The following is a 23391-nucleotide window of genomic DNA, read 5'->3' as shown; positions in this document are numbered from 1 at the left end:
TGTAGCATTCCTATGATAGTCATATACATGCCTTCTTGTGCCCACTTTCTGCCTAAGCGCTCCCCCTTTGACGCTGACTTGGTGTCGCCTATGGGTGTATCTTGACTAAATCCTAATGATCCCAGTCCCGGGGTGTTAAGGTACGCAAAGCTCGTCCGAGTCTCCGCACGTTTCTCGGTCCTCAACTGGCTACGCCCAACTTGGGTTAGGGTGCAAACGTCGAAAACCGTCCACAACTAATCGATCGTAATTTTGAAGACACTTTTCCCACTTACAGTCAAGAAAAGATGTGACTTTCTTCTATATCTTTGACTCGCCCATTTCCCAGGAGTAGCACTTACCCATCTCTGACTTCCCTCGTGTAAGGCTTTGGCCACGCTACCGTAGATTCTTGTCTTTGCTCACCCGGTTCCGCCGTGATCACCCTAAGTAGGTGTATCCTCGAGCCTCGGGCCCTGCACCTTAAGGCTAGCTGCGTGTGCGATCTCGGCGAATCCATCTTTCGTCAAAAGCTATTGTCCCGATGTTTACTCATGAGACCTCTCAGCTAGTGGCATTGTCTCTTTGACCTTGTTTTTCTTGGGGCTTCCTTGCTGCTGCTGCTGACCTGCTTTGGACTCCGAATCGACGTCATGTGGGTACACAACATTGCTACTCTCTTGAGCGTCCAGGAAGTCGTTGACCACCAGCCCGCTTCGGACGCCCAGGGATCACAGTTTTTCCCGTTCATCAGCGGCGAGTTTCTTGTTTGCCTGCGCAGTAGTTTGGCGTGTGGATATTTTACGTTAACAGGGAACATCTTGACCCACATCCACTACTGACTCCAGGATGGAGGACTTCGCAGGCCCGGTTCTGATCATTTCATTATGAGGTCGCATGCGCAGTGCTTCTCCGGGAGATGAATAATCTTGTTGGAGAAACCCTCATCAGTCAATTGGGAGTCCGGGACGACAATTCATGATATTGATAGGTATGTCCTATTAACCGCTGGCCTTGAAAATTCATTTACCTTTACTTGTCCTAGTCGACGATCCCTTCTATGTATGCAGTCATTGATAATTATATAACAGACTGGATGTACTACTCCGAAGTCCCGACTCCACCATCTTAGCACAATAACTTTTTTTGGGAACTTGCAAGACGACGACAAACGGATCATCGAGCTGAGCCTGAGTTCGCTGGCAGCAAGTTGACACTTGTCGAACCAACAAGTTGGCTAGGATTTAATGTCTTCATTCAGGCAAGTGGAGATGACATGAGGCTGGAGCTGCACCGATGGAAATCTGTTGAAGAATGTTCCCTTTGCTGAATTCGGCTTTCGTTAGGCAGTTAAGATCGTTTATGGTGTGCCTTGGCGGATCGGGCATACTCGACCGTTGATCGTTTTGCCGAATTTCATATCTCGACGAATGACAGTAGTGGTATTTTCCACATCGAGACTAAAGATAAATTTGCCCTTCTAAATGTACAATGGGGGTGCTTGAAAACATCAAAGACCGATGGACAATGCATAGACCGCTCGGAACGAATTTTCCCGGTGGGCCTCACCACCCTGACAACCCAATGACAAGCGCTATCTTTGCGATGATGGGTTTAAGGTGGTCGTCGGTGATATAGGCAGGAGTTTGGCTATTACGTTGGACAGGACTTCCAAGACTCTAAATGATAGTGGGTAAGTGCCCGGAAACTGAAGGACTGCTCGATCTAAACATACAAGGACATCTCCCTGACGAAGAAGGGTATCTGTCGTGATCTTCACGCCATTCACAAACGTGCCAAAGGGTGAATCCGTGTCACGAATGTATACCTGATGGAGAAAAATACAATAGGTCAGTGTCTCCGCGGGGTAAAGAAAGACAAAAGGATGCTAACCTTACTCCCACTCAGCCAGACTTCAGCATGTGATGTGCTCACGGGCAAAGGCGATATCCCGGTCCGCACTACGGCGAACCATCCATTGGAAGAGGACGATGTATGTGCTGGGTCATTAGGTATCTCGATCCCAAGTACGACCCGTTTGTCGCCTAGCTTTAATTGCTTCGGTTGGAACGGAAAGCTGCCAGAGGCGGGAGAGAGGTGAAGACTGATTGTGCTAGCCATGATGTGTTTATAACGAGTGGTAAGTAACCGTCTAAGATGTGGCAGTCGCGAGAGTAGGGAATTGAGATGCAGATGAGAGTGACTGCTTGCTGCGACTTCACAGGACCACCTTTTATAGAGTGACGAGGAGGCTGAGCTTAACAGGGCCGGAGGTCGCATTTCAGAAAAGAAGCATTCATAATTCGATCCGTTATGGAAAGGTTGTGGGTATGGGTGTCCATGAAGAAGATCGGAAGGGATTACGAATATCCAGGATGAAAGAGCAAACAAAGGGAGGCAACAAACTTTGGTCGATTCTGATAGTTTGCCACTGTGGGTGACTTAAACTCCGCGCTCAATGATCTGACGGAAACACTACCAGAACAACCCCAATTTCAATTGCGCTGCCTAATCGTTAGAAATCTGTTCAGAAATTTTCAAGGGGGATGATTAAATAATAAAATCATGCAGACCAACCAAACGAACCTACCTTGCTGTATCCTGGCATCGAAGCAGGTAGATTGATTTGATGCCAGTGCTAACCCAATACCTAACCAATCAAGCCAGATGAGGAGCTCATTAGATACGCTTGGCCCAGGACATCTGGAACCATGTCGACAAAATATCATCAGCCCATGTCTATTTACGAATGCCCGACGGAATAGCTTGGAGTATTCCCGCAGCGCTCTTGACAGACTGTGCTCTGTCAGTGAAAGCTGATTCGGTGGAAGGTATGTAACTAGAACATCTTGTTAAACCCTTCTCGATAAAAATGATCAGGCAACAAAAAGCAAACAAAAGGATAACTTAACAATCATCTATACACCAGGTCACAACTTGAAGGTGGGTTCGTTTGTTTTCATTAGCGGCGAAGAGCTTTCTTATAGTCAAAGGTTAGAAAACGGGGGATATAGATGTAGGTCAAGTGTCATTCCACAACGGCAAGAAGGTGAGGTGCGTCCATCCGTTGTTAGCTTGAAACCTCTTCTGGTCAAAAGAGGCTGAGAAAATAATTGGTTCCAAGTCTAACTGACAGTACACGGGCCTCAACGCGAAAACGCGTCCCGAATGCAATCTACGTTGAACCGCGCGCCGAGTCACAGGAAGTGTCGGTACGTATTTCATATTCTACTGCAATGGCAGAGAAATCGAAAAATGGGAGTTTTGACTCAACTGAGGTCGTCATATGTGGCTGATTGGTAGAAATCGGTAGCCCGTGAGACGAGTTATCGCGACAAGAAGTTCAAAGGGCCAATTTGAAAAAACCAGCCCTAAAATAGAGTGTCCCACGTGACTTTAAACTTTTTCTTAGTCCCGCATCCCAACAGTGACGACGATCGTATCTCCTCCCCACCATGTCGCGTCCAGCCCGCTCTGTAAAGTCCTTGCTCTCCGTGAATTCTAGGGTCCCTCCTGTGGCTTCAAGGCCTGTAACAGGTAGGCCAGAGGTGCGGTCTGGATCGAAGTTCTCGGACCATTTGAACGGCGTATTCCCTGGACTCCAATTCCCTTCAGAACTCGCTCGTCGTATACTTACGCATGCCAGTCATCAAACAGCGACGAACGGGCATAACGCAAGTTTAAGCTTCATCGGTACGCCACGAGCACGTTCCAGGTCGAGGTCGTGTGATCTAATAAGACTTATTGCCCACAGGTCGCCGTGTTCTTGACTCTTACCTTCACCTTTTCTTAACCTCAAGCTCGGCCCTCACACCCGAGCACGACTTGGAGAACATCGCCTACCACACACTTCACACTTACGCTCTGGGGGAACACGTAGGGTCAAAATGGGGCCTCGGTCGCACTTTGCGATGGGTACCTGCCATCGCTCCGGAGGTTCGCGAGCAAGTCTCTGACTCACCCGACCTGCGGAAGGTCGGGCTATATAAGGTTCAGGGAGACGCGGTAACAGCAGTGATGGGCGGCATATTTTCCCAGTTTGTAAGTCCTGCTCTTCTACCCTTTTGATGCTCTGAACGATGTATTCCGTTAGGGGGGCTCCGTGGCACACAGGGTGTTCCATACACGACTGCTGCCATGTATGCTGGTGAAGGGTGCACTGCACGAAGCATTCCATCGTGATGCTCTAGCAGTGTGTGACCGTATGGGTGGACCGGAGGGGAGACTAGTGAAAAACTCATCGACTAAAAATGTGGCCGACTCAGCTTATTGACGTATAAATATCAACCTATTGTACGTCTCCCTGCCCAGCCGACGTCTTCTGCTGATGGCGTTTTTAGTACCCATAATATATACTCTTACTTCCTACCTTTTTGGAACTTCATTCCGTTCCATCACTATGTGATGGAGGTCTTCGCAAGTCCGCTAAGACAGGAGTCCAATCGGCCACTTGGGCAAGGCTGCCATAAGACACTTGTTTGTTGACCATCCATTTCCTGTCGTCTCAATTCACAGATACTTAAAGAATTGCCATGGCACAGCATCGTCAAGGTGCTCTTTACGACATCCATGGCTCTTTCTAATTGTGCTTGTTAAAAGGTGCTCAATTTTAGGCAGGTCAGGTCAGTTCAGGACTGCTGCATATTTCTTCACGAGAACTTATTTGACTGCACAGACGGTCGAAACACATTTTGAGATAGTAGATACAGAGAGAAGAGATCAGCACCTGTTGCCACCTGGCCCACTGAAGAAGAAAGTACCCCAATCGCCTCCCTGAGCTAACTTTGTATTGTTGATATCCCAGCAGCTGCGGCTGCCTATATCGACCTTTGTCAAGTCTGACCAAACACCAACGCTAGCATTCACGTCGGGCGGGTTGTCATAGATGGTGTTCTGGTAAGCAGCCTGTTTGTCCGGGAACACTCCGCTACCCATCTGCGGCCAGACACCTGTCGCAGTGAACCTCAAAACTTCGCCGCCATACTCGATGAGTTCCGCATTCTTGGTAAGCTGTCCTCTGTTGTGGATCGAGCCGGGGTAATACCCGGGCTGCGCCCGCACCCCTGAGATCCAACCACCAATTGCCCTGTTAACGTTTCCACTGCAGGTCGAAACCTTTCTGATCACCACCCGTAACGCTGTACTGGCCGAAAGTCCCTCCGAGGTGCCAGTTGTTGTTGGTCTGCACGAAGGCTTTGCACTCCGGGCTGAAACAGCCCGTAGAGTACGCGTTGGATGTCCAGAAGATGAAGAGCACTGCCGCCTGTGTACTGAAGTGCTGCGGGAGGATGGCCATCCACCCCCCTTCGGCCGTTTGAAGGCTTTTTCCGGACCTGCTTACGTACCACTGCTGGGAGATGCTGAAATCTCTGACAGGACTGGCGAAAGCGGCAAACGTGGGGTAGGTGGCTATCCGCTCGAATGTCAGGCGAGCGAATGGAATGGTTCCTTCAGGACAAGATATATCGTTGCCGAACGGATCTTTCAGGTTTTGTGTCAGAGGGGATACGACTGGGGTTCCTGACCCCGTAGGTCCTCATGGTGAGCACGGAGGTTCATTCTACGGAGCCTCTGGTGCGGTTGCGAGCAGACGACCTGCAAGAGATGGCTGCTTATTGATGTCGATACAGTCGGCATAGCGGTCGTCATGCAAGAAAGAATGAGCGACATTCCCAACGCCGCTGTACATGTCGAGAATGTGGGCCTTTATCTGGTTGAATGATTGCTCATCGACATCGTCGACAGCGCTGTGCTTCCATCGTGGGAAGCTTGCTGCCTTGACTGTGGTCAAGAATTGGTCGAATGGAACCTGGTGTTGTGCAGACGCAACTTGATGAATCGCTTGGAGGGCGAGGGAGAAAAGGTCGAGCAAGGAGATTGGACTGTTTGGCTAACATCATTGGTGGGTGAGCAGACTGATGGATTTCGCATACTTTTCGACTTACCCTTTGCATACCCTCTAATGCGAAGAACTACCGCGCTGTTTGAGTTTAAGTGTCCGAACCGCGACGTTCGAGTACCACCTAGGGCACCGGCTTTCACGTCCCCCGAAGCCTTCAAAGGCCTATTCTTTTGTAGGGTGTAATGCCTTCAAGCTTCAAGCCCTGACCCGCAGAGTCTAGGGCACCGCTTTTTTACGTCCCCCGAAGCCCTCGAAGGCCTATTCCGAAGTTGACAGGATGTAATAACCAGTGTCTTTCTACTTTGTATATGCATATTCTACTTGACTTATGCTTGACTTGCAGAAATGAGAATTCTGTTCACTTGTATTGAACACGCGTCCTTTCCTTTTAATTTTATAGGGTTTCGTCCAGTACTTGTGCATGGGGCTATGAGAGACGGTCGGAGACGCGCCGTGCGGAGTCCCCGCGGCTGTTCAAGGTGAGGGGTGGGGCCACGTCCAGGTGGAGACGGAAGAATTGATTGACTGCTCTGAAGAGTTGTTAGCACGTTCTCAGATGGGAGTAGACAACTCAGGGAAGGGAAGAACGAAGAGGAGGCGGTGCTGATGAGTGATAGCGCAGTGATACCCTGCGCAGAAACGTTTACGCCTCTCTGAACCGGGTTCGGAACGCCCAGTGGGGCAGGTGACAAAATGTTGAGCTGTGCGAAGTGAGCGCTTGAATGCCCCGGCAAAACGCGAAAGATGCCTCATGGTCAACGTGTGGCGTTTGTTGCATCCAAGTCCTCGGCACTCGCTTCTTTCCTTCGCCCACACCTGCTACACGTCCAACATGAGTGAAAATCACGTCCTCCAAGGTGCTCAGAACATCGTTATAAGAGGCGGCACATTCATGGCTGCCGAAACTGTAAGTGAAGCTCTCTGTCCGATAATACCTCTGATCACAAGCCAATCAATTGATAGCACTAGCGCTGGCAACAAATCGACATCCGATGCAGCAATTCCCGAAAAACCAAACTCAAGTATTCGGTTCACAGGACGGACCGACGTTCTCGCAAAACTGAAGGAACATTTTACTGCTGAAAGCAACAATAAACTCCGCCGTCGAAAATTCTTTTTGTTGTATGGCATGGGGGGTATTGGGAAGACTCAAATTTGTTTGAGGTTCATTGAGGATATGTCTGACTAGTACGTACTCCCTCATCCTACTTAGTCCCTGTTTCTGATTGGTTCCCAGTTTTTCCCATGTTTTCTGGATTGATGCATCTTCAATTAGTACAATCACACAGGGACTGAAGGGAATCTGCAACCTTCCTGAGGCTCAGTCTTCTGCACTGGATGGTTCACCTCAATCTGCTTTATGGTGGATTAGCTCTCTGAGAGAAAACTATGCAATGGTCTTTGATAATGCTGATAATCTGACACCTGGGGAGCTGGAGCAATATTTTCCATCTGGGCTAAGAGGGAATATTCTGATAACTAGTCGCAACTCTGGCCTAAAACATTTGACTTTACATGAGAGTTCTCTTGAGGTGAAAGAGATGGAAGAAAGTGATGCCATCTCTTTACTCTTAAAGGCTGCTTTCTTGAGTGAGTCTCAGGAAAATTTACAAGCTGAGGCTTCCAAGATTGTGAATGAGCTTTTTTGCATTCCTCTGGCTATTGATCAGGCTGGTGCTTTCATTGCTTTTGGAAACACAGACATCAGAGACTATCTTGATGTATATTCTCTATACAGAGAAAGATTATTATCTTACCCAGCTTTCAAAGGGGCATCTAAATATAACAGAACTGTGTATGGGACTTGGGAGCTATCATTGAAAGAAATTCAGCAAAGGGCTAAAAGTGATGATTCTCAAAGAGCTGAGGCAGCTAAGAGTGCAATGTTTCTTCTGGCAATCTTTGCCTTCTTTCATTTTGATGGTATTACTGAAGAAATCTTTTCTTATGCAGCTACTCAACAGTATGAGGAATATGGAGATGATGAGCAGAGGTCTGACTTGCCTCTTGCAAGCTCCATTATAGACCGCACACTGCTTCAGGTTCACAGCACAGGAAAATGGGATAATTTCATCTTCAAAGAGGGAATTCGGGTATTACTGTCTTTTAGCCTGATCAAACTGGTTTCATCCAAAGGTATCTATACCATGCATCCACTTATTCATGCATGGGTAAGAGACAGAATGTCATCAGAAGATAGGCAGAAATATTGTTTGATGGCATATGGATTGTTAGCTTGCTCTCTGCCAGAAGACTTCAATGACCAGCCATATCAGTTCAGAAGAATTTTGTTCACTCATTTGAGGGCCAATATACAGCACAGTGTAATGACAAAGAAGGAAATGGTTGATAAATACTTTGATGATGCTCATGAAAAAATTGGGAAAATGTTAAGGGAGCAGGGGTATGACATTGAGGCAAAGAAGATTCAAATTTTAGTGCTGGATGCAAGAAGGAGAACTCTTGGTGAGGAGCACCCTGATACAATCAGAGCCATGGGTGATCTTGCATGTACATACCAGAGTTTAGGAAAATATGGAGATGCAGAGAAGCTTGAAATTGAAGTTTTGAATATGAGAAACAAACTACTTGGGCAAGAGCACCCAGATACAATTGGTGCCATCAATAGCCTTGCAAGTACATATGAGAGTCTAGGAAAATATGCAGATGCAGAAAAGCTAAAAATTCAAGTTTTAGATATGAGAAATAGACTATTTGGGGAAGAGCATGCAGACACAATCACTGCCATGGGCAATCTTGCAGTTTCATACATGAGTTTAGGAAAATATGCAGATGCAGAGAAGCTTGAAATCAAAGTTCTAGATATGAGAAAGAGACTTCTTGGAGAAGATCACCCAGATACAATTGGAGCCATGAGTCATCTTGCAATTTCATATTGGAGTCTAGGAAAATGTGGAGATGCAGAGAAACTTGAAATCAAAGTTCTAGAGCTAAGAAACAGTCTTCTTGGAGAAGAACACCCTGATACAATAAGGGCCATGGCTAACCTTGCAACTACATATGGCAGTCTAGGAAAACATTCAGATGCAGAGAAACTACAAATCAAAGTTCTGGATATGAAAAACAGACTGCTTGGAGAAGAACACCCAGACACAATCACTGCTATGGGTAATCTTGCAGTTTCATACATGAGTCTAGGAAAATTTGCAGATGCAGAGAAGCTCAAAATCCAAGTACTTGGTAGGAGAAACAGACTTCTTGGAGAAGAACACCCAGATACAATTGCTGCAATGGCTATTCTTGCAGCTACATATGAGAGTCTTGGAAATTTTTCAGATGCAGAGAAGCTCCAAATCAAAGTTCTAGGTCTAAGAAACAGACTTCTTGGAGAAGAACACCCTGATACAATTGATGGAATGGAAAATCTTGCAATAACATTTTACTATCTACGAAAATACACAGATGCAGCCAGACTGGAAGTCCAAGTTGTAGACACAAGGAAGAAGATTTTTGGAGAGGAACATCCAAAAACAGTCAAAGCAGTGGAATTACTTGCAGAATTTCAATCTCAAGCTAATACAAATACTTCAGAAACTGAATCAAAGAAAAAAGGTGAATCTCATCTACTCTAGGGTCTAGTTAATTTACATGTTCATAATATTAGTTCACCATTTTTCCAAAATTGACAGTAGATTTTCCAAAAAATTGAAGAGAAAGGTATTGCAATGTTTCAACATTTCTCATATTATGAATTCTTATTTGGATGTTTAGTAGGATCTACAATAGATCTGACTCACAATATTGCAAGTTTATCATTGTATATATCTAGCATGGGTATACTCAAACTGTTCAAACAACATTGTTCATCACATATTTTGAAAATTTCAAACAGCTATGGCTGCTAAAAGTCACAATGCACCAAAGAAGGAAGTACACAGTACTGACATCATTGAAATTATTCCTTACTGCCTTGGGCAAGTATCCTAAGAAGAAACCAGCACAGATTCTGATTCAAGGTCTCTGCTCTACTGAGACTTCACCTCCAAGCACATTCCTTGCTGAATCTGTTTGTCTTCACCTTTCAACTACATTGTATTCATATTGCAGAATGATTGAGGAATCAGAGATTCAACAGTGTACCATGCTGTGAACCCCAATTCTGGGAATCACACATTTTGGTTATTGAGATATAGGAAATTTACTCAGGTGAGTCTACTAAATTAATCATACATCTGACACCTGCAAATCAGTTGACCTGACATGTTTATTGTAATATAGGATTGAGCTCCCCAAGAGATTCAACTCCATTGTACTATTATATTTTCCACTTTCCATTCATTTCTATTGACTTATGCTTAGTCATCATTTGTTCATGTGACCTTAGTGCTGGCCCTCATAAAGATTGGGACAAATGCACTCTTTTGCAAACATGGCATGCTGCTGTGAGGAGCCGGCCAAAGGGCAGGTGACGAGCAGTGGCCCTTTTGCACAAGTTAGATGTTCACTGAGCTCTCAGGAAGAAGCAAAAATAAAAGGATCAGATTGAGAATAATGTGAGGTCTATGTACCAAAGGCCAAGTGATGAGCAGTGTTATTCAATGTATGTAACATTATTATAAGTATAAACAGACTGGGATTCAACATAAAACAAAACAAACAGTTGAAATGGGGTATAACAGGCCATGTGGCTTGCTGCCCTAGCTTGCTGCACTATGTTATGTTCTACATGTGTTGCAAAAAATATTAATGTTTATGCAACTCAACCTTGCTAGACAAAGTGAGCTTATTATGCAAAAATTACAATGACACATATCCATGACTAACTACCCGATGCACAAAACAATTTGCAGAGAATGGCAGTGAAATAAAAAGGAGAAATGCACATGTGATCTTCATTCACATAACTGTCCACATGAGCAAAGTTTCCTAGTTGAGCTGACCCACAAAACCCACTACTAACATAGCAGAAATAACATAGTGCAGCAAGCCGCAAGGCCCGCTATTGTCATGAACCATCCCCATGACCTACACCCCTCATTCCTGATCTACACAAACAATCCTTGCCTACACAAATAATCCCTTGCCTACACAAGAAACCCCTTGCCGGCCTTGTATTCAGGTATCCAACACCGAGCTAAGAAGTACAAGCACCAGTTGTTTCTCAACTTGCCAAGACTTCCTTCCAGTGCATTGCCATCACCCCCTCACAATAAACCCTTGCTGACCTTGTGCTCAAGTATCCAACACCAAGCCAAGAAGCACCAATGCCTATTGTTCCTTGACTCACCAAGACTCTCTTCCATCGCCTTCCCAACTCTGACTCCTATCCTCTCTATCTATCATCTCCATCTCTGTTGTATTCCCCCCTGGCCTATTGTTGTTCTACTTTGTCCCTTTGTTACTACTCCCCATCCCTGATTATGGGCCTTACTCTTCTTGACTTGTATAAATATGCCTCACATGTACCAGTTGTAACAGACTATCTGTGTGTTAAATGCAGGAGCTGTCGATGAAAGTCATATGGCAAGCTGAAATGACAATGGTGTGGAGACCCAGCTACGATCTTGGTTGAAGCTTGGTCCAAAGAGAGAGAAAAGAGACTGGAAGCAGGCATATCCTAGCAGGGACTGTTATTACTTTGGAAATCAAAGCTACAGCCCCTGCTACCTCTTGGGAAATCCACAAGAGGCTGGATAGAGATGCAAGGAAGGATATCACTGCAGATCAGATAAGATCTGCCCTAATCAATGGAGCTGACACTTGCTCTCTTGGAGTAGAGTGTCAGTGACCTGATAATACACAATAACACTTGCCTATCAGAGTGAACTACAATAAAACACCTGTTTGAAGCAATAGATGCAGTGGTGGTAGAGAAGTAAGGGTCTGTCCAGTAACGAGAATTCATTTTCATCTCATTTCCATCCTCATTTGATGGCATGTCTGGAGTATGCTGGGGTCTTCCTGTGGTATGAATTCTCACTCAATTGACTCTGATTGGTCTCATTGCCTGTTCCTTGCTCCCTCCCCCAATGCTGGATTGGCTCCAAAGCAGCTGAAGTGTCCATGTATCTAGTTGCTCCCCATCAATACAAATTTATCAAATGTAGTTGGAATGTAGTCAGGTTTCTGTTGCTGTCCAAAATTATTTCTTACAGAAATGCTTCAAGGAAAAATAACAAAGTTTCCTGTTCCTTACCAATCAAGTTATGCCATGGGCTTTTTTATAGGTTCCACAGCAGCCTATGGGTGCCAAACCAACAAGTGGGTAATTTAAATAAAGATTGACTGTATGTAATTTACATGAATAAAATAAATATGCATGATTTTTGCTAAATAAAAATTGCAAAGAAATACTACAGTCGACATCCTCACAATGCATATAGTAATAATGCATAAATATCACAATGCATGAGATTTTCTGGGGACCGACTCGGTACACAGGGATTTATGCATGAAATATTGTATTGAATAATGCATACTGGATTTTGTGATTATGCACGACCAAATCTACAGATTCACCAGGTATTTTCTTGTTCAGCTCATGGTACCTGATTTTTTTGGGGCCAAAATCTACCCTGATCTGCCTATGTGCCACAAATACCATTTGGAGAAGCTGTGTGTCACCCACTCCGAGGCTCGTGGCATGTCAACACTGCTTTTGCAACAACAGTTGCGCAAGTTGAGGCCTTGAGGGCTCATCTTCACAGTGTTCAAGCAAATTCATTCCAACAAACATCTCTCAACTCTTTTTTCAATAATAGTTGCTCCCCCATGGATGACATGTAAATACTCTAGTTTTCGCCTTGCTACATAATGATTTTGGAAGCCTGACATTTTTAGCAGAGGTCACGAATAGTCACACTTTGTGACACATTTCACCTTGCATACAACCTCACAATGCATAGAAAAAGCTGGGGACCGGCGTTATGCATTGTGAGGATGTTGACTGTAGCTGACAGTAGGATACTTACTGTGTTGTATATACACAAGGGGCAAACCACATTCATCACCTGGCAAAGAGGTAATAAAAAGGAGATAAATATGTTAAATAGTCAATTCCACATTAGTGTTAAAAATGTTCAAATAGAAAAGATTCATTGCTCATTCAACTTTGCAGCCACAAAATAGTCATATCATGTATGTAAAATATTTATTGGTAGTTTGTTAGAGTAGAGAAACAAAAGAAATTCTTGCCAGAAAAGGAAGATAAAGAAAGACCCTGTTTTATCTGGGCAACAATGGTGAAGCAACTATTTAATGACATTGAAAGGTCTTTCTTGGCAATGTAAACAGCAATCAAGGAAATTAAATTTAACCCTCTTAAACAAAGGAACCCTTAGAAATAATTTTAACTCTTTGTTTCTGTTCCCTCAGGCCAGAAAGATCTTTCAATGACATCAAATAGTTGCCTCATCATTGTTGCAAAGGTAAAACATGGTCTTTCTTTATCTTCCTTTCCTGGCAAGATTTCTTTTATTTCTCAGTCATTCCTGCACTAACAAACTACCAATAAATATTTGACATACACATCATCACCTTTTTGTGGCTGCAAAGTTGAGATAACAATGAATCTTTTTCATTTGAACATTTTTGACACTAATGTGAGATTGAGAATTTAACATAGTCATCTCCTTTTTATTAACTCTTCACCAGGCAACAGATGCAGTTTGCCTCTTGTGATAGAAACTATAACAACAGAATGTGGGTTGTGCAAGGAGCCCAGTTGTCGTTGTTGCCCAATTTGGTGTGTGACCAGCCATCAAAATGAAGATGAATATGAGATGAAAATGAATTCTCGTTAGTGGACAGACCCTAAGAAGGTGAATTGTTACATGACTACTACTGACAAGTATAGAAATGAGTTATGTGACACAAATACTAAGTAATGGAAAGTAAAACATAAAGAGGAAGGGTAGGATCCCATATCCTTGCTACACCAGTACACCTCATCCTTGATATTAAAGTTGTTTCTGTCTCAATCTCTATTTCTCTTGTCTCAGTTCTTGTAATGGATATGGGATTGTATGGTGACCAGTGCCCTGGAAAGAATGCTCTTCCCCACAATGAGATCAGCAGACTTCGAAATTCACTCAGGAGGACGTCTGCCTAGAATTGAGCACCTCTTCAAGGTACTTTGCAGCTCACCATTAACCACCAAACATCAAGCTCCTAGTACTCATACTAAGTGGCATCAAAGCACAACTCAGATTGAGTGGGAAATTGAAGATAGCCTTCCAGAGGAAGTTCAATGTAGCCCTAGTATTTATAATACCCTGGTACTCTAGTCCCCCCCATGAGTTGCTTCAGTAGTTTACTGAGACATCTCAGTAGCCCAGGTATTTCTTCCCTTCCACCAGGTAGCCCTGGGTACACCCTCCTTCCCATTAGGTAGACACTAATACACCCTGGTACACCTTGCTACCAGAGCTACCTGAGTTTACTGATTTCTTTGTAGATATCATTGACTATTAGTTTCCTTGATCCAAATCACTTTTTGGATACCAGGGATATGAATTTCAGCTATCTAATACAACAATAATAGCTACACTAATAATGATTAATGAGGCCCAACGTCGGTATTTGAGAAAGTATGGAAGATGGAAATAATGGGTAATATTACACATGGATGAAGGGACACAAGGGTATCCTCAGGGAGATGCATCATTGTTGTTGTCCATCATCATGGTTTTTGTGTTGTCTGTTGTCATTGGTGTTGTGCTGTGCACCATTGTTGTGGTCATCTGTTGTCACTGCCACCTGCATTGTCATTGTCCATCTGTCTATCTCCATCATCATGTGGCTGTTTGCTGTCATCATTGTGTCATGTCATATTGCTAAATGTGGCTGAGGGCGAGGCAGTGATGTGCAGTGGTTGGCAGGTGATATGATGGCAGTGGTGGCTATTGAAAAAGTTAGAAAGGGGAAAGAGAGGGGCTGGTAGGGCTTACAACATGTTGTGCTCACCTGACTGTGTGGGCAGTGATGAGGCATGCTTGATGTGCCACATCTTCTTCTTCATGCACTGTTGGCATGGCAGAGATGATGTGGCATTGGGACATTGTTTCCATTGTAGTTGGTGTGTGCTGAGGTGGGTATGGGCAGCTGACAATGGTAGTGGGTGGTGGCGGCCATAGACAATATGGAGAGGCAGCAGCGGGGGTCATTATCGAGGACATGAACACATTGTTGCTGTTGCTGAGCCTCCAGTGCATGAGGTGGCAGTCAACATGTGGGCATAAAAGTTGTTTAGCCCTTGGTGGGTGCTTCACGATGCGAGGCAGCATTTGGGAAGGATGGTGGTGGTGGTGGGAGGAGGAGAGTGTTTGTGTTACTTTTGAAATTCAACATGGTCACATGGTGTCAGAGTTTCAATGAACTTGTATAAATTTTGGCACACATTGGGCTCATGGGATTTTAAAATCCCATTTTCCCTAATGCAATGAATGTCCTGAAAGTTTTTGTTCATTTATCTATCTAGTAGGCCCCTCTAATAAATTTCATCCTTAAGGAAGTTGTTGAAATAATCAAGCAACCAAGTTGTTCAATATTTACTAGTGCAGAAAGTACTTGGACTACATTATAGGAAAAGCAATCAAGATCTATGGGGAAATGAGTTGGGAATATTGGAGGGTATTGGGTATATGAACAAATGAGCTGGGTATACCTGGAGTATGGGCACATGACCAGAGGGTATCAGCCACTACCTGAAGCAATGAAAGCGACTGAGTTTCTGAACAAAACTGCTCTGGGTACATAGCCCATTAGAAATCTATATATACATTTTCTTTTTCCTGATGCATGATCCCTAACGTATCACCACACCTGTGTGTCCATCCCTTTCAGGTGTGTCGCACATTGAATGTGCGACACATCCAAGCGATGCATATGCTGTGCCTGAGTTCAGTTCTTTTTTTTTTTCTTTTTTCAAGTCCTTCTGTCCTCGGTAAATGGCAGCATAATGTGTATTCCTTATCTACAAGAAAAACATTTATATGGAAAGATATACCTACTATGTAGAAGTAGGAAGAAAGCAGCGAGGAACACTCTCCCCTTCAATAACCCATTGCTAATGTAAAGATGGTGATCCCCACACCTATCCAAGCTGCATACCCTCTCCCCGATACTCCCCGGACTGATAGCGAACATTGTCGGTGCATCTGGTTGTTGGCAGGCATTGCTGGTGCCTGTGTCGTGGCTCGCTTCATGGACGTGGACGTGGTGGGGGTACTTGCGTTTGGGCTGGGGTTCGTGTTTGGTTCGCCGTCGCATTTGTGCTGGCGTCTGCGTTTGAATGGGGATTTCTGATCGTCGTGGGCGCCCGTGGCCGTTTGTCGAGGAACGTGCCAATGGGTGCCCGCGGCCGTTCGTCGTGGCGGGCCATCGTGACCGTTCATCGATCGTGGTGATATGCCCTCGTGGCCGTTCGTCGATCGTGATTGTGGGCGGTCGTAGCCATTCATCGATGCTGGTGGTGGGCCCTCGTCAATCGTGGTGATGGGCCCTCGTGGCCGTTCGTCGATCCTGGTGGTAGGCCCCGTGGACGTTGGTGAGCCCTCGTCGTCGTCCGTCGATCCTTGTGGTGGGTCCTCGTGGCCAATCTTGGTGGGTGCTCATCGGGTTGGGAGAAGAGAGGGTAGTGACGTGTGACATCGCGTTGGTCACCTCACCCAATTGGGATGTGTCGAACTGCGTTGCCCGTCCTCTCATCCTCGACACAGTGTCGAGGATGAGATTTATCCCCTTTTGGGGAGTGTGCCGCTGTATATATATCCTCTGGTCAAAGCCAAGATTGAGTGGTCAACCCTATACATTGTTTTGGGGGAGTGCGAATTACATATAAGTACAGACAGTGCGGGAATATAAGAGGTATGGCGATGGACATAGCGATGACAGGTAAATAGGAAATCGAAACCAAAACGGAACTAAGAAAGCAAATAGAAGTTCCCAGAAGATCCTCATAAAGTCGTAACAAAGGGCCTGAGTAGTGTGACTGGCTCACCACCAGTCGCCATGCTCCCTCATCGCGTCCGCAACTTTGATAAAGCCAGCAACGTTCGCGCCGGAGAGCAAGCTTGGTAGGACACCGTCCTTGATCTCCTCACCCGACCATTTCGTGCCTGCGCTGAGACAGATCTCATAGCACTCAGCCATGATTTTCTTCAGCTTCTGGTCGACTTGATCCGTCGTCCAGGCGAGTCGCTGACTGTTCTGGGCCATCTCCAGACCAGAGACCGCAACACCACCACAGTTGGACGCTTTGCCCGGGGCGTACCACACGCCGCCAGCGCCAGCTTTACGAGAGGCTTCGAAGACGGCGATGGCGTCTTCCGTGCATCCCTGGTGAAACAATTAGGTTTGAAAACGATTGCGGAGAAAGAACGGGCGCGTACCATGTTCGAGCCCTCAGCTACAATCCTCACGCCAGCCTTGATGAGGTCTTCAGCCTCCGTTTTGGAGACTTCATTTTGGGTCGCGCCTGGGAGCGCAACGTGGACAACGGGGAGAAGGCTCCATGGGCGTTTGCCTGCACGGCGCCATTAGCGATGTTTAACCTTTCAAAAACCATAGTGCTTACCAGCATGGTATGTGTAGCCCTCCCTTTGAGCCAACGATTCAAGAGCGCCACCCTTGAGCTTCAGTTGTCCGATCTCCTTGATGAATTCCTTGGTGTAGCCCTTCTCGGCGATAAGGGAACCCTTGGAGTCGGAGAGGGAGAGGACGGTAGCACCCAACTCGATGACTTTGAGTGCGGTGAATTGGGCGACGTTGCCTGATCCTGAGATGGCAACAAGAGTCTCGGGCTTGGAGAGGCTGTACTCCGGGGCGGCTTTGGCGATCATCTGCAGCAGGAAATGTCAACCGACGGTCAGAGTTTGAAGGCAAAGGGGACACTGACGTGCTCGACGTAGTAGATCAGACCGTAACCTGTCGCCTCGGGACGGATGAAGCTTCCTCCCCACGCGAGACCCTTTCCAGTGAGCATGCCGACGAACTCGTTCTGGAGTTTCTTGTAAGCACCAAAGAGGTAACCGATCTCCCGAGCACCAGTTCCGATGTCACCAGCTACAATTAATCCATTGAGTTATACTCAGTAAAAATGTGGATTGATGACTCTCACCGGGAACATCAGTGTCCTGACCGATATGCCTGAACAGCTCAGACATGAACGAAGTGCAGAAACGCCTGATCTCGCCGTCCGACTTGCCCTTGGGGTCAAAGTCGGACCCACCCTTTCCTCCTCCCATGCTCAAGCCAGTCAGAGCATTCTTGAAGGTTTGTTCGAACCCGAGGAATTTGAGGATGGAGAGGTTGACGGAGGGATGAAGTCGGAGACCTCCTTTATAGGGTCCAAGAGCAGAATTATACTGCCAAGAGAAGAAGCAAAAAAATGTCAGTCGCTGAGTTGATGATATAATAAAAGTGCGAACCTGGACGCGGAATCCTCGGTTGACTTGGGCTTTGCCCTGATCATCCTCCCAAACCACACGGAATTGGAGCACACGCTCCGGAATTTGGACGATCTCGAGGGCCTTTTCGTAGTCTGGGTTCGCAGCCAAAAAGGGCTTCAAACTGTTTTGGAGTTCGGAGAGTGCCTAGATCATAAAATTAATATTTTCCCCCTAAGATGGACGACAGTCACGCGACATGCCTGCTCGTATTCAGGTTCGACTGGGAGGACCATGGCTGTTGGATAGTGGTGGTGGTGGTGGTAGTTGTAGGAGGAGAGTCTAGGTGGTGAGGCGAGAGGCGAAGGGAGGCAGGCGGTGAAGTTTTCTCCAAGGCTCGACGCCAGGCCTTTTCTTTGAATTCCTTATCTCTCGGGTTTTCGTTATCTACCACCATTTGAATTTTGAAAGGGCATGACATCGGATTTGTGTTCTTGGCGCCGATCGGCCGTCCACTTCAGGCAGATCTTGGGTGATCTTACTTGACGGAGATCGACACCTTTGGTTAGTTCTACTTCCTAGGCTCTCCAAAAGTTCGTTAAACGCGTTCTAGATGAACCTATTTCCGACATTGAACCGTCATCCAGGCCTGCTATGGCGCAAGGTGGTGGAAGTTAGGAGAAAGTCGAAAAAATCTGGGAGAAAAACCCCCACATGACATGCACCGAAACGTACATGGCAACTCGTCCGAGATCGAAAATTTCTTCCATCGTGAAATGTTTCCGCCGTCCGTTCAAAGCCGTTGAACAACTTCCACGTCAATGAGGCTCAGCATTCAGGCAACATGTCGCCTGCAGGCTTTTGGCTATTGGTCGCCACCGTCAGTAGCGGCGGATTGAGGAATGGACTGACGTTGGTGTACACTGTAAACAATCAGAGGAGACATGATGTATGTATCTCCCTGATCTTGAACTTCCAATCAATTGATGGCTTTCGCTATCAAGAATCAGTCATCTGCCAGGGCGCGCTGCGTTTTTGAAATTCGCGGCTGTCACTGCGTGCCCGGACGGGACCGGGTATAGGTGACGATGACGCATAGAATTCTGGATTGCGGAGGACTACATACGTGTTTTTTTTAAATTATGTAGAAGTAAAATTTTACTGGGCGCTGGGCAGGGTAAGTAGGGGGTACACCTCATCTAACTATGTAGTGTTCTACGTCACAGTAGGGTGGTAGTATAATACAAGGAATACAGTAATGCAGAAGTGTGTCCCAACAGGTTTCAGTGCATGTCCGCAAATACGGTTTTACAAAACTACGAAAAAACATGTGTAGTTCGCGCTGCATCAAATCATCCAAAAAGATCCTTCTCCGAGTCCTTCCCGATGAGATCTAAAATCTAAGCCTCATCCCGGTTCACAACTTGCACAACATCGACCCCGTTCTGCCCATCCTTCGAAACACCGTTCACGAACACCTCTTCTGTAGAGTTTTTCAAGACCGCCTCCCCAACCATGGCATGCTTCGGATGCGGGGGGTGGTAGGTCTGTGCCTGGAATGCGGTTTGCTCATCCAACACCGACGTTTCCGAAGCAGCAGCAATGAGCCCGAGGAAGGGCGGGGATGGGTTCAATGGACGGGTGCAGAATTCGGGGTGGGCTTGTAGGCCGACGAAGAAGGGGTGATCTGAACAAACAAAAGTGGGGGCAAGGTCAGCATCCTGGCCGTCGTAATTAGAACGAATCCAAAAAAAAACCACTAACCAGGAAGTTCGATTATCTGCATCCGCTCGCCCTTCTCATCTTTCCCTGCGAAGATCAGCCCACTGTCATTAAGCCTCTTGACATACTCGGGGTTGACCTCGTAACGATGACGATGCCTTTCCCAAATCTTGCCAGCGCCGCCGTACAGCTTGCGTACACGAGACCAGTTCTCTGTGCCAGGCTCAAAGACAGTGGGACGCAGCCCCAACCGCATCGTACCGCCCATGTGCGTCTTGGAGATCTCAGGCATGAAGATCACCACGGGATGTTTAGCATCTGGAACGAACTCTGATGAAGTCGCATCTATAAGCAAGTGGTATTATTAGCAGAGTTATTGATCATGGGGAAGGCAAATGACCAACCATGAATCTCCAGGATATTTCTAGCCCACTCAATCACAGCGAGCTGGAAACCAAGACAGATGCCGAGGAAGGGCACCTTCTGTTCTCGGGCGTACTTAATAGCGAGCAACATGCCTTCTGTGCCACGGTTCCCGAACCCACCTGGAACGAGGATGCCGCTAGACGATCAGAATCAGAAGAGCGGACTAGAACCTTGTCGAAGTGGGCTTACCCCGCACCAACAACCGCTCTCCACGCATCATGGTACCGAGCCGGAGCTGATTCTTGCGTCTCGGCCTCCAGATCTGAGGATTCTACCCACTACAGAGGCCGTGAGCAAAGGTTTGAGAAAGAGAGAATGGGCGGACGAACGTGAACGATCAGCTTTCGATGCACCCGGAAGGCAGAGTGTTCCAAAGCTTTTGTTACAGACATGTACGAGTCCTTCAGATCGGTGTATTTTCCGACAAGCGCAATAGTGACGGTGTCAAACAACCTCTCCTGCCTAAAGTATGCATCTGATCCGAGTTCGCGACAGTGATTGAGAAAACGTACCCCATGGTTATGTCTTTCCATCGTTTCCCCAATGATCTCCCTTTATCCTCCATCTCCTTCGTGATGTTCACCGTCTCTAATTTGAGCCGTTTACGGAGGAAATCTACGATGCCTTGAGACTGCAGAAGAAGGGGCACATGATACACGGATGTCACGTCGTGCACGCCAAACACCTGTTCCGAGGCAACGTGACAGAACATGGAGATCTTGTCTTTTGTTGCGGGATTCAGTGGTTGGGGCACAAGAAGACGGCACGCAATCTGACGACATGAGCACGGCAGAACTGGTACAATAGAAGCAGTCTTACCAAGTCGGGGAGAAGTCCAAGTCCTCTGAGAGAGTGCACGGTTGTTTGTGTTGGCTTTGTTTTTTGCTCCCCGTGCATGTCTGGCACCAGGGAAACATGAATGAGCGCAAAGTTGTCGTGGCCGACCCGGAATTGAAACTGGCGCATCGCCTCAACAAACGGAGCAGACTCGATGTCGCCTACAGTGCCTCCCAGCTCGACCATACAGACATCCGGTTCCTCGCCAGATTCATCCACTGGGATCTTGGAGACGCGTTCGATCCAATCCTGGATCGCGTTCGTAATGTGCGGGACGATCTGCGGAACATAAGAACGGTTTTTCATGTACGTGCAAAGACACTACCTGGACCGTCTTGCCGAGGTACTCCCCTTTGCGCTAAACTCCCGTCAGAACGTTTTTCTGCAAGTCCAGACTGATAGACTCACTTCCTTCTCTATGACTTGACTGTAAATCTTCCCAGTAGTGATGTTATTATCGCGCGATAATGTGACATTCAAGTAGCGCTCGTAATTTCCGAGATCCAAGTCCACCTCGCCTCCGTCATTCAAAACATAGACCTCGCCTTCAAATCATCAGCATTCCGTGCAAATCCTTCCAAAGTAGCTCTCACCATGTTCCGTAGGCCTCATAGTCCCAGCATCTATGTTCATATACGGGTCGATCTTGATAGCTGTGACTTTGAGACCTGTAGTCTTCAAGAGCAGTCCGGTAGACGAAGCTAGGGTTCCAATTGCAGCTTGAAGTTGAAAAACTTCGTAAGAGATTCATACCAATGACACCCTTCCCAATGCCACTGACGACACCGCCGGAGACGAGGATGTACTTGGTCATCGCTGCGAGACGCGTACAACAATCGTGAAAAAGTAAATTTTTGGAAATCGAGTGGAAGCCCCAAGAAAATAAGGCCAAGCGCGGAGGCACAGCCACACAGACTTACGAGCGCAGCGCGAGCAACAGCTCTACTAGTACTTAGTGTTTGTGTGCACTGAGAGAAGTGGGGGGGATCGTTGAGTTGTTTGCGATCGCGATTTTCCCCTCTGCGATGACGACGAAGATCTGTAGCACACAATTCATTCTTTCACGCTCATTTTTAGTACTCTAATTGTTGTACGTTGCCTCTGTCCCGTTGGGTGGGCGTGCTTTCGTTTTGATCAAATATAATTGGTACGATTTGACTTTGTAGAAAAATTCGTCTTGAGTTGGGATTCCTGAGATGATTGTGTACAGACTATACAAAACAAAAATAACCTAAGTTGCGTAAAATTCTTAGCCTTGAGTTGGGGTTCCTGAGATAACTTAAGCTGCACCATGGAACCAAGGATCCTGGAGTAGCTCCTCCGCCGTTGCGCGGTCCTTCGGATTTAAGCGCAAACACCTCTTAATAATATTTGCTGTTGCAAGGACATCTTCCTCCCCCATCACCTTATAGTTCCTAAGAGACAAGGTAAAAGGGTTATTAAATATGGTCGGATGTGCCTTCAGGTCACCTGGGGTTTGTTGTGTAAGTATACAACAACTGTAAGTCAACCAAACAGAAAAGACAAACTGAACATGGGGTTGTCAACCGAGGGTTCGAAGGAGTGAGCCCCAAGCTTGCTTGAGTTTACTTGGTCGCTTAGCATGCGCTCGCGTGTGAAGCAGAGCATTTGCCAGAGATGCCCTGTCGGTTCGTCGAGCTTGTATTCCGGAAAAGGTATATATTTGAACAAAGAGGCACCAGTGTTAAACTCGAATATCTGAAGATTTGACTTCAGTCAGCGGGTGGAAGTACAATACCGGGGTAGGGCTACGCACCAGGCATCCAAATGCCCAGATATCAACCTTAGTATCCCATGGGCCCTGAAGAATGATTTCTGGGGCACGAAGGACGGTAGAAGTGATCTCATTGGTAGTCCGTAAGCATAAATGTTGCGCTACAGGATGGTTAGTAGGCGTCAATGCTGCGGGCTCACACTCGGGAAATCAAGCTATCTCACCGCTGCCGAAATCTGTAACCATGTAGTTGCGAGTCATAGCCTCAGAGAGCGTTGAAGGGAGAGGGAGCGGTTGAGAGACAGCTGATTGAACGACACATTGCATGCTCTCTTCGGGGGGTGGCGCCGAGGCGGGTTCGTCTTGATGAAGGTTGTGATGTCGTCCCGTGTCATAGGGCCAGTGTCAAACATGATATTGTCGTGTTTGTGATCCGTGTGCAC

The 23391-nt window shown here is 46.5% G+C and overlaps 7 protein-coding genes across 7 annotated transcripts; 2 read left to right on the top strand and 5 right to left on the bottom strand.

Moving 5' to 3' along the window:
* Window positions 1-1544: 1544 nt before the first annotated feature.
* On the bottom strand, window positions 1545-2100 carry LACBIDRAFT_311118 (uncharacterized protein; the record flags this gene model as incomplete). Its single annotated transcript, XM_001876345.1, has 3 exons — window positions 1545-1658; window positions 1715-1807; window positions 1873-2100. The coding sequence occupies 3 exons, from the start codon at window positions 2098-2100 to the stop codon at window positions 1545-1547; spliced, it is 435 nt and encodes a 144-aa protein (XP_001876380.1).
* Window positions 2101-2544: 444 nt separating this feature from the next.
* Window positions 2545-2885, top strand: LACBIDRAFT_311117 (uncharacterized protein; the record flags this gene model as incomplete). The annotated part of the gene is made up of 3 exons (XM_001876810.1): window positions 2545-2595; window positions 2663-2810; window positions 2860-2885. The coding sequence occupies 3 exons, from the start codon at window positions 2545-2547 to the stop codon at window positions 2883-2885; spliced, it is 225 nt and encodes a 74-aa protein (XP_001876845.1).
* A 549-nt stretch (window positions 2886-3434) lies between these two features.
* LACBIDRAFT_311116 (uncharacterized protein) lies at window positions 3435-4252 on the top strand (the record flags this gene model as incomplete). The annotated part of the gene is made up of 3 exons (XM_001876809.1): window positions 3435-3672; window positions 3734-4020; window positions 4073-4252. The coding sequence occupies 3 exons, from the start codon at window positions 3435-3437 to the stop codon at window positions 4250-4252; spliced, it is 705 nt and encodes a 234-aa protein (XP_001876844.1).
* A 446-nt stretch (window positions 4253-4698) lies between these two features.
* LACBIDRAFT_323148 (uncharacterized protein) lies at window positions 4699-5933 on the bottom strand (the record flags this gene model as incomplete). The annotated part of the gene is made up of 4 exons (XM_001876344.1): window positions 4699-5042; window positions 5074-5499; window positions 5572-5869; window positions 5925-5933. 4 exons carry the CDS (start codon window positions 5931-5933, stop codon window positions 4699-4701), a joined length of 1077 nt encoding a protein of 358 aa, XP_001876379.1.
* Window positions 5934-16633: 10700 nt separating this feature from the next.
* On the bottom strand, window positions 16634-18596 carry LACBIDRAFT_292653 (NADP-specific glutamate dehydrogenase). The gene is made up of 7 exons (XM_001876343.1): window positions 18492-18596; window positions 18271-18435; window positions 17961-18207; window positions 17739-17905; window positions 17418-17682; window positions 17233-17366; window positions 16634-17179 (listed from the first exon to the last, which is right to left on the bottom strand). The coding sequence occupies exons 1-7, from the start codon at window positions 18522-18524 to the stop codon at window positions 16838-16840; spliced, it is 1353 nt and encodes a 450-aa protein (XP_001876378.1). The 5' UTR covers window positions 18525-18596; the 3' UTR covers window positions 16634-16837.
* Window positions 18597-19495: 899 nt separating this feature from the next.
* On the bottom strand, window positions 19496-22021 carry LACBIDRAFT_172304 (uncharacterized protein). The gene is made up of 11 exons (XM_001876342.1): window positions 21967-22021; window positions 21807-21914; window positions 21622-21758; window positions 21536-21571; window positions 21196-21492; window positions 20885-21148; window positions 20706-20834; window positions 20566-20654; window positions 20355-20512; window positions 19993-20295; window positions 19496-19915 (listed from the first exon to the last, which is right to left on the bottom strand). Exons 2-11 carry the CDS (start codon window positions 21844-21846, stop codon window positions 19629-19631), a joined length of 1740 nt encoding a protein of 579 aa, XP_001876377.1. The 5' UTR covers window positions 21847-21914; window positions 21967-22021; the 3' UTR covers window positions 19496-19628.
* A 471-nt stretch (window positions 22022-22492) lies between these two features.
* LACBIDRAFT_311109 (uncharacterized protein) lies at window positions 22493-23275 on the bottom strand (the record flags this gene model as incomplete). Its single annotated transcript, XM_001876341.1, has 4 exons — window positions 22493-22683; window positions 22743-22932; window positions 22991-23109; window positions 23173-23275. The coding sequence occupies 4 exons, from the start codon at window positions 23273-23275 to the stop codon at window positions 22493-22495; spliced, it is 603 nt and encodes a 200-aa protein (XP_001876376.1).
* Window positions 23276-23391: the final 116 nt, after the last annotated feature.

Source organism: Laccaria bicolor, genomic scaffold (genome assembly GCF_000143565.1).
Source record: "Laccaria bicolor S238N-H82 LACBIscaffold_4 genomic scaffold, whole genome shotgun sequence".
NCBI classification, from domain to species: Eukaryota; Fungi; Basidiomycota; class Agaricomycetes; order Agaricales; family Hydnangiaceae; genus Laccaria; species Laccaria bicolor.
Note: the sequence above shows the minus strand (reverse complement) of the source record. Positions and strands in the feature narration are given on the sequence as shown.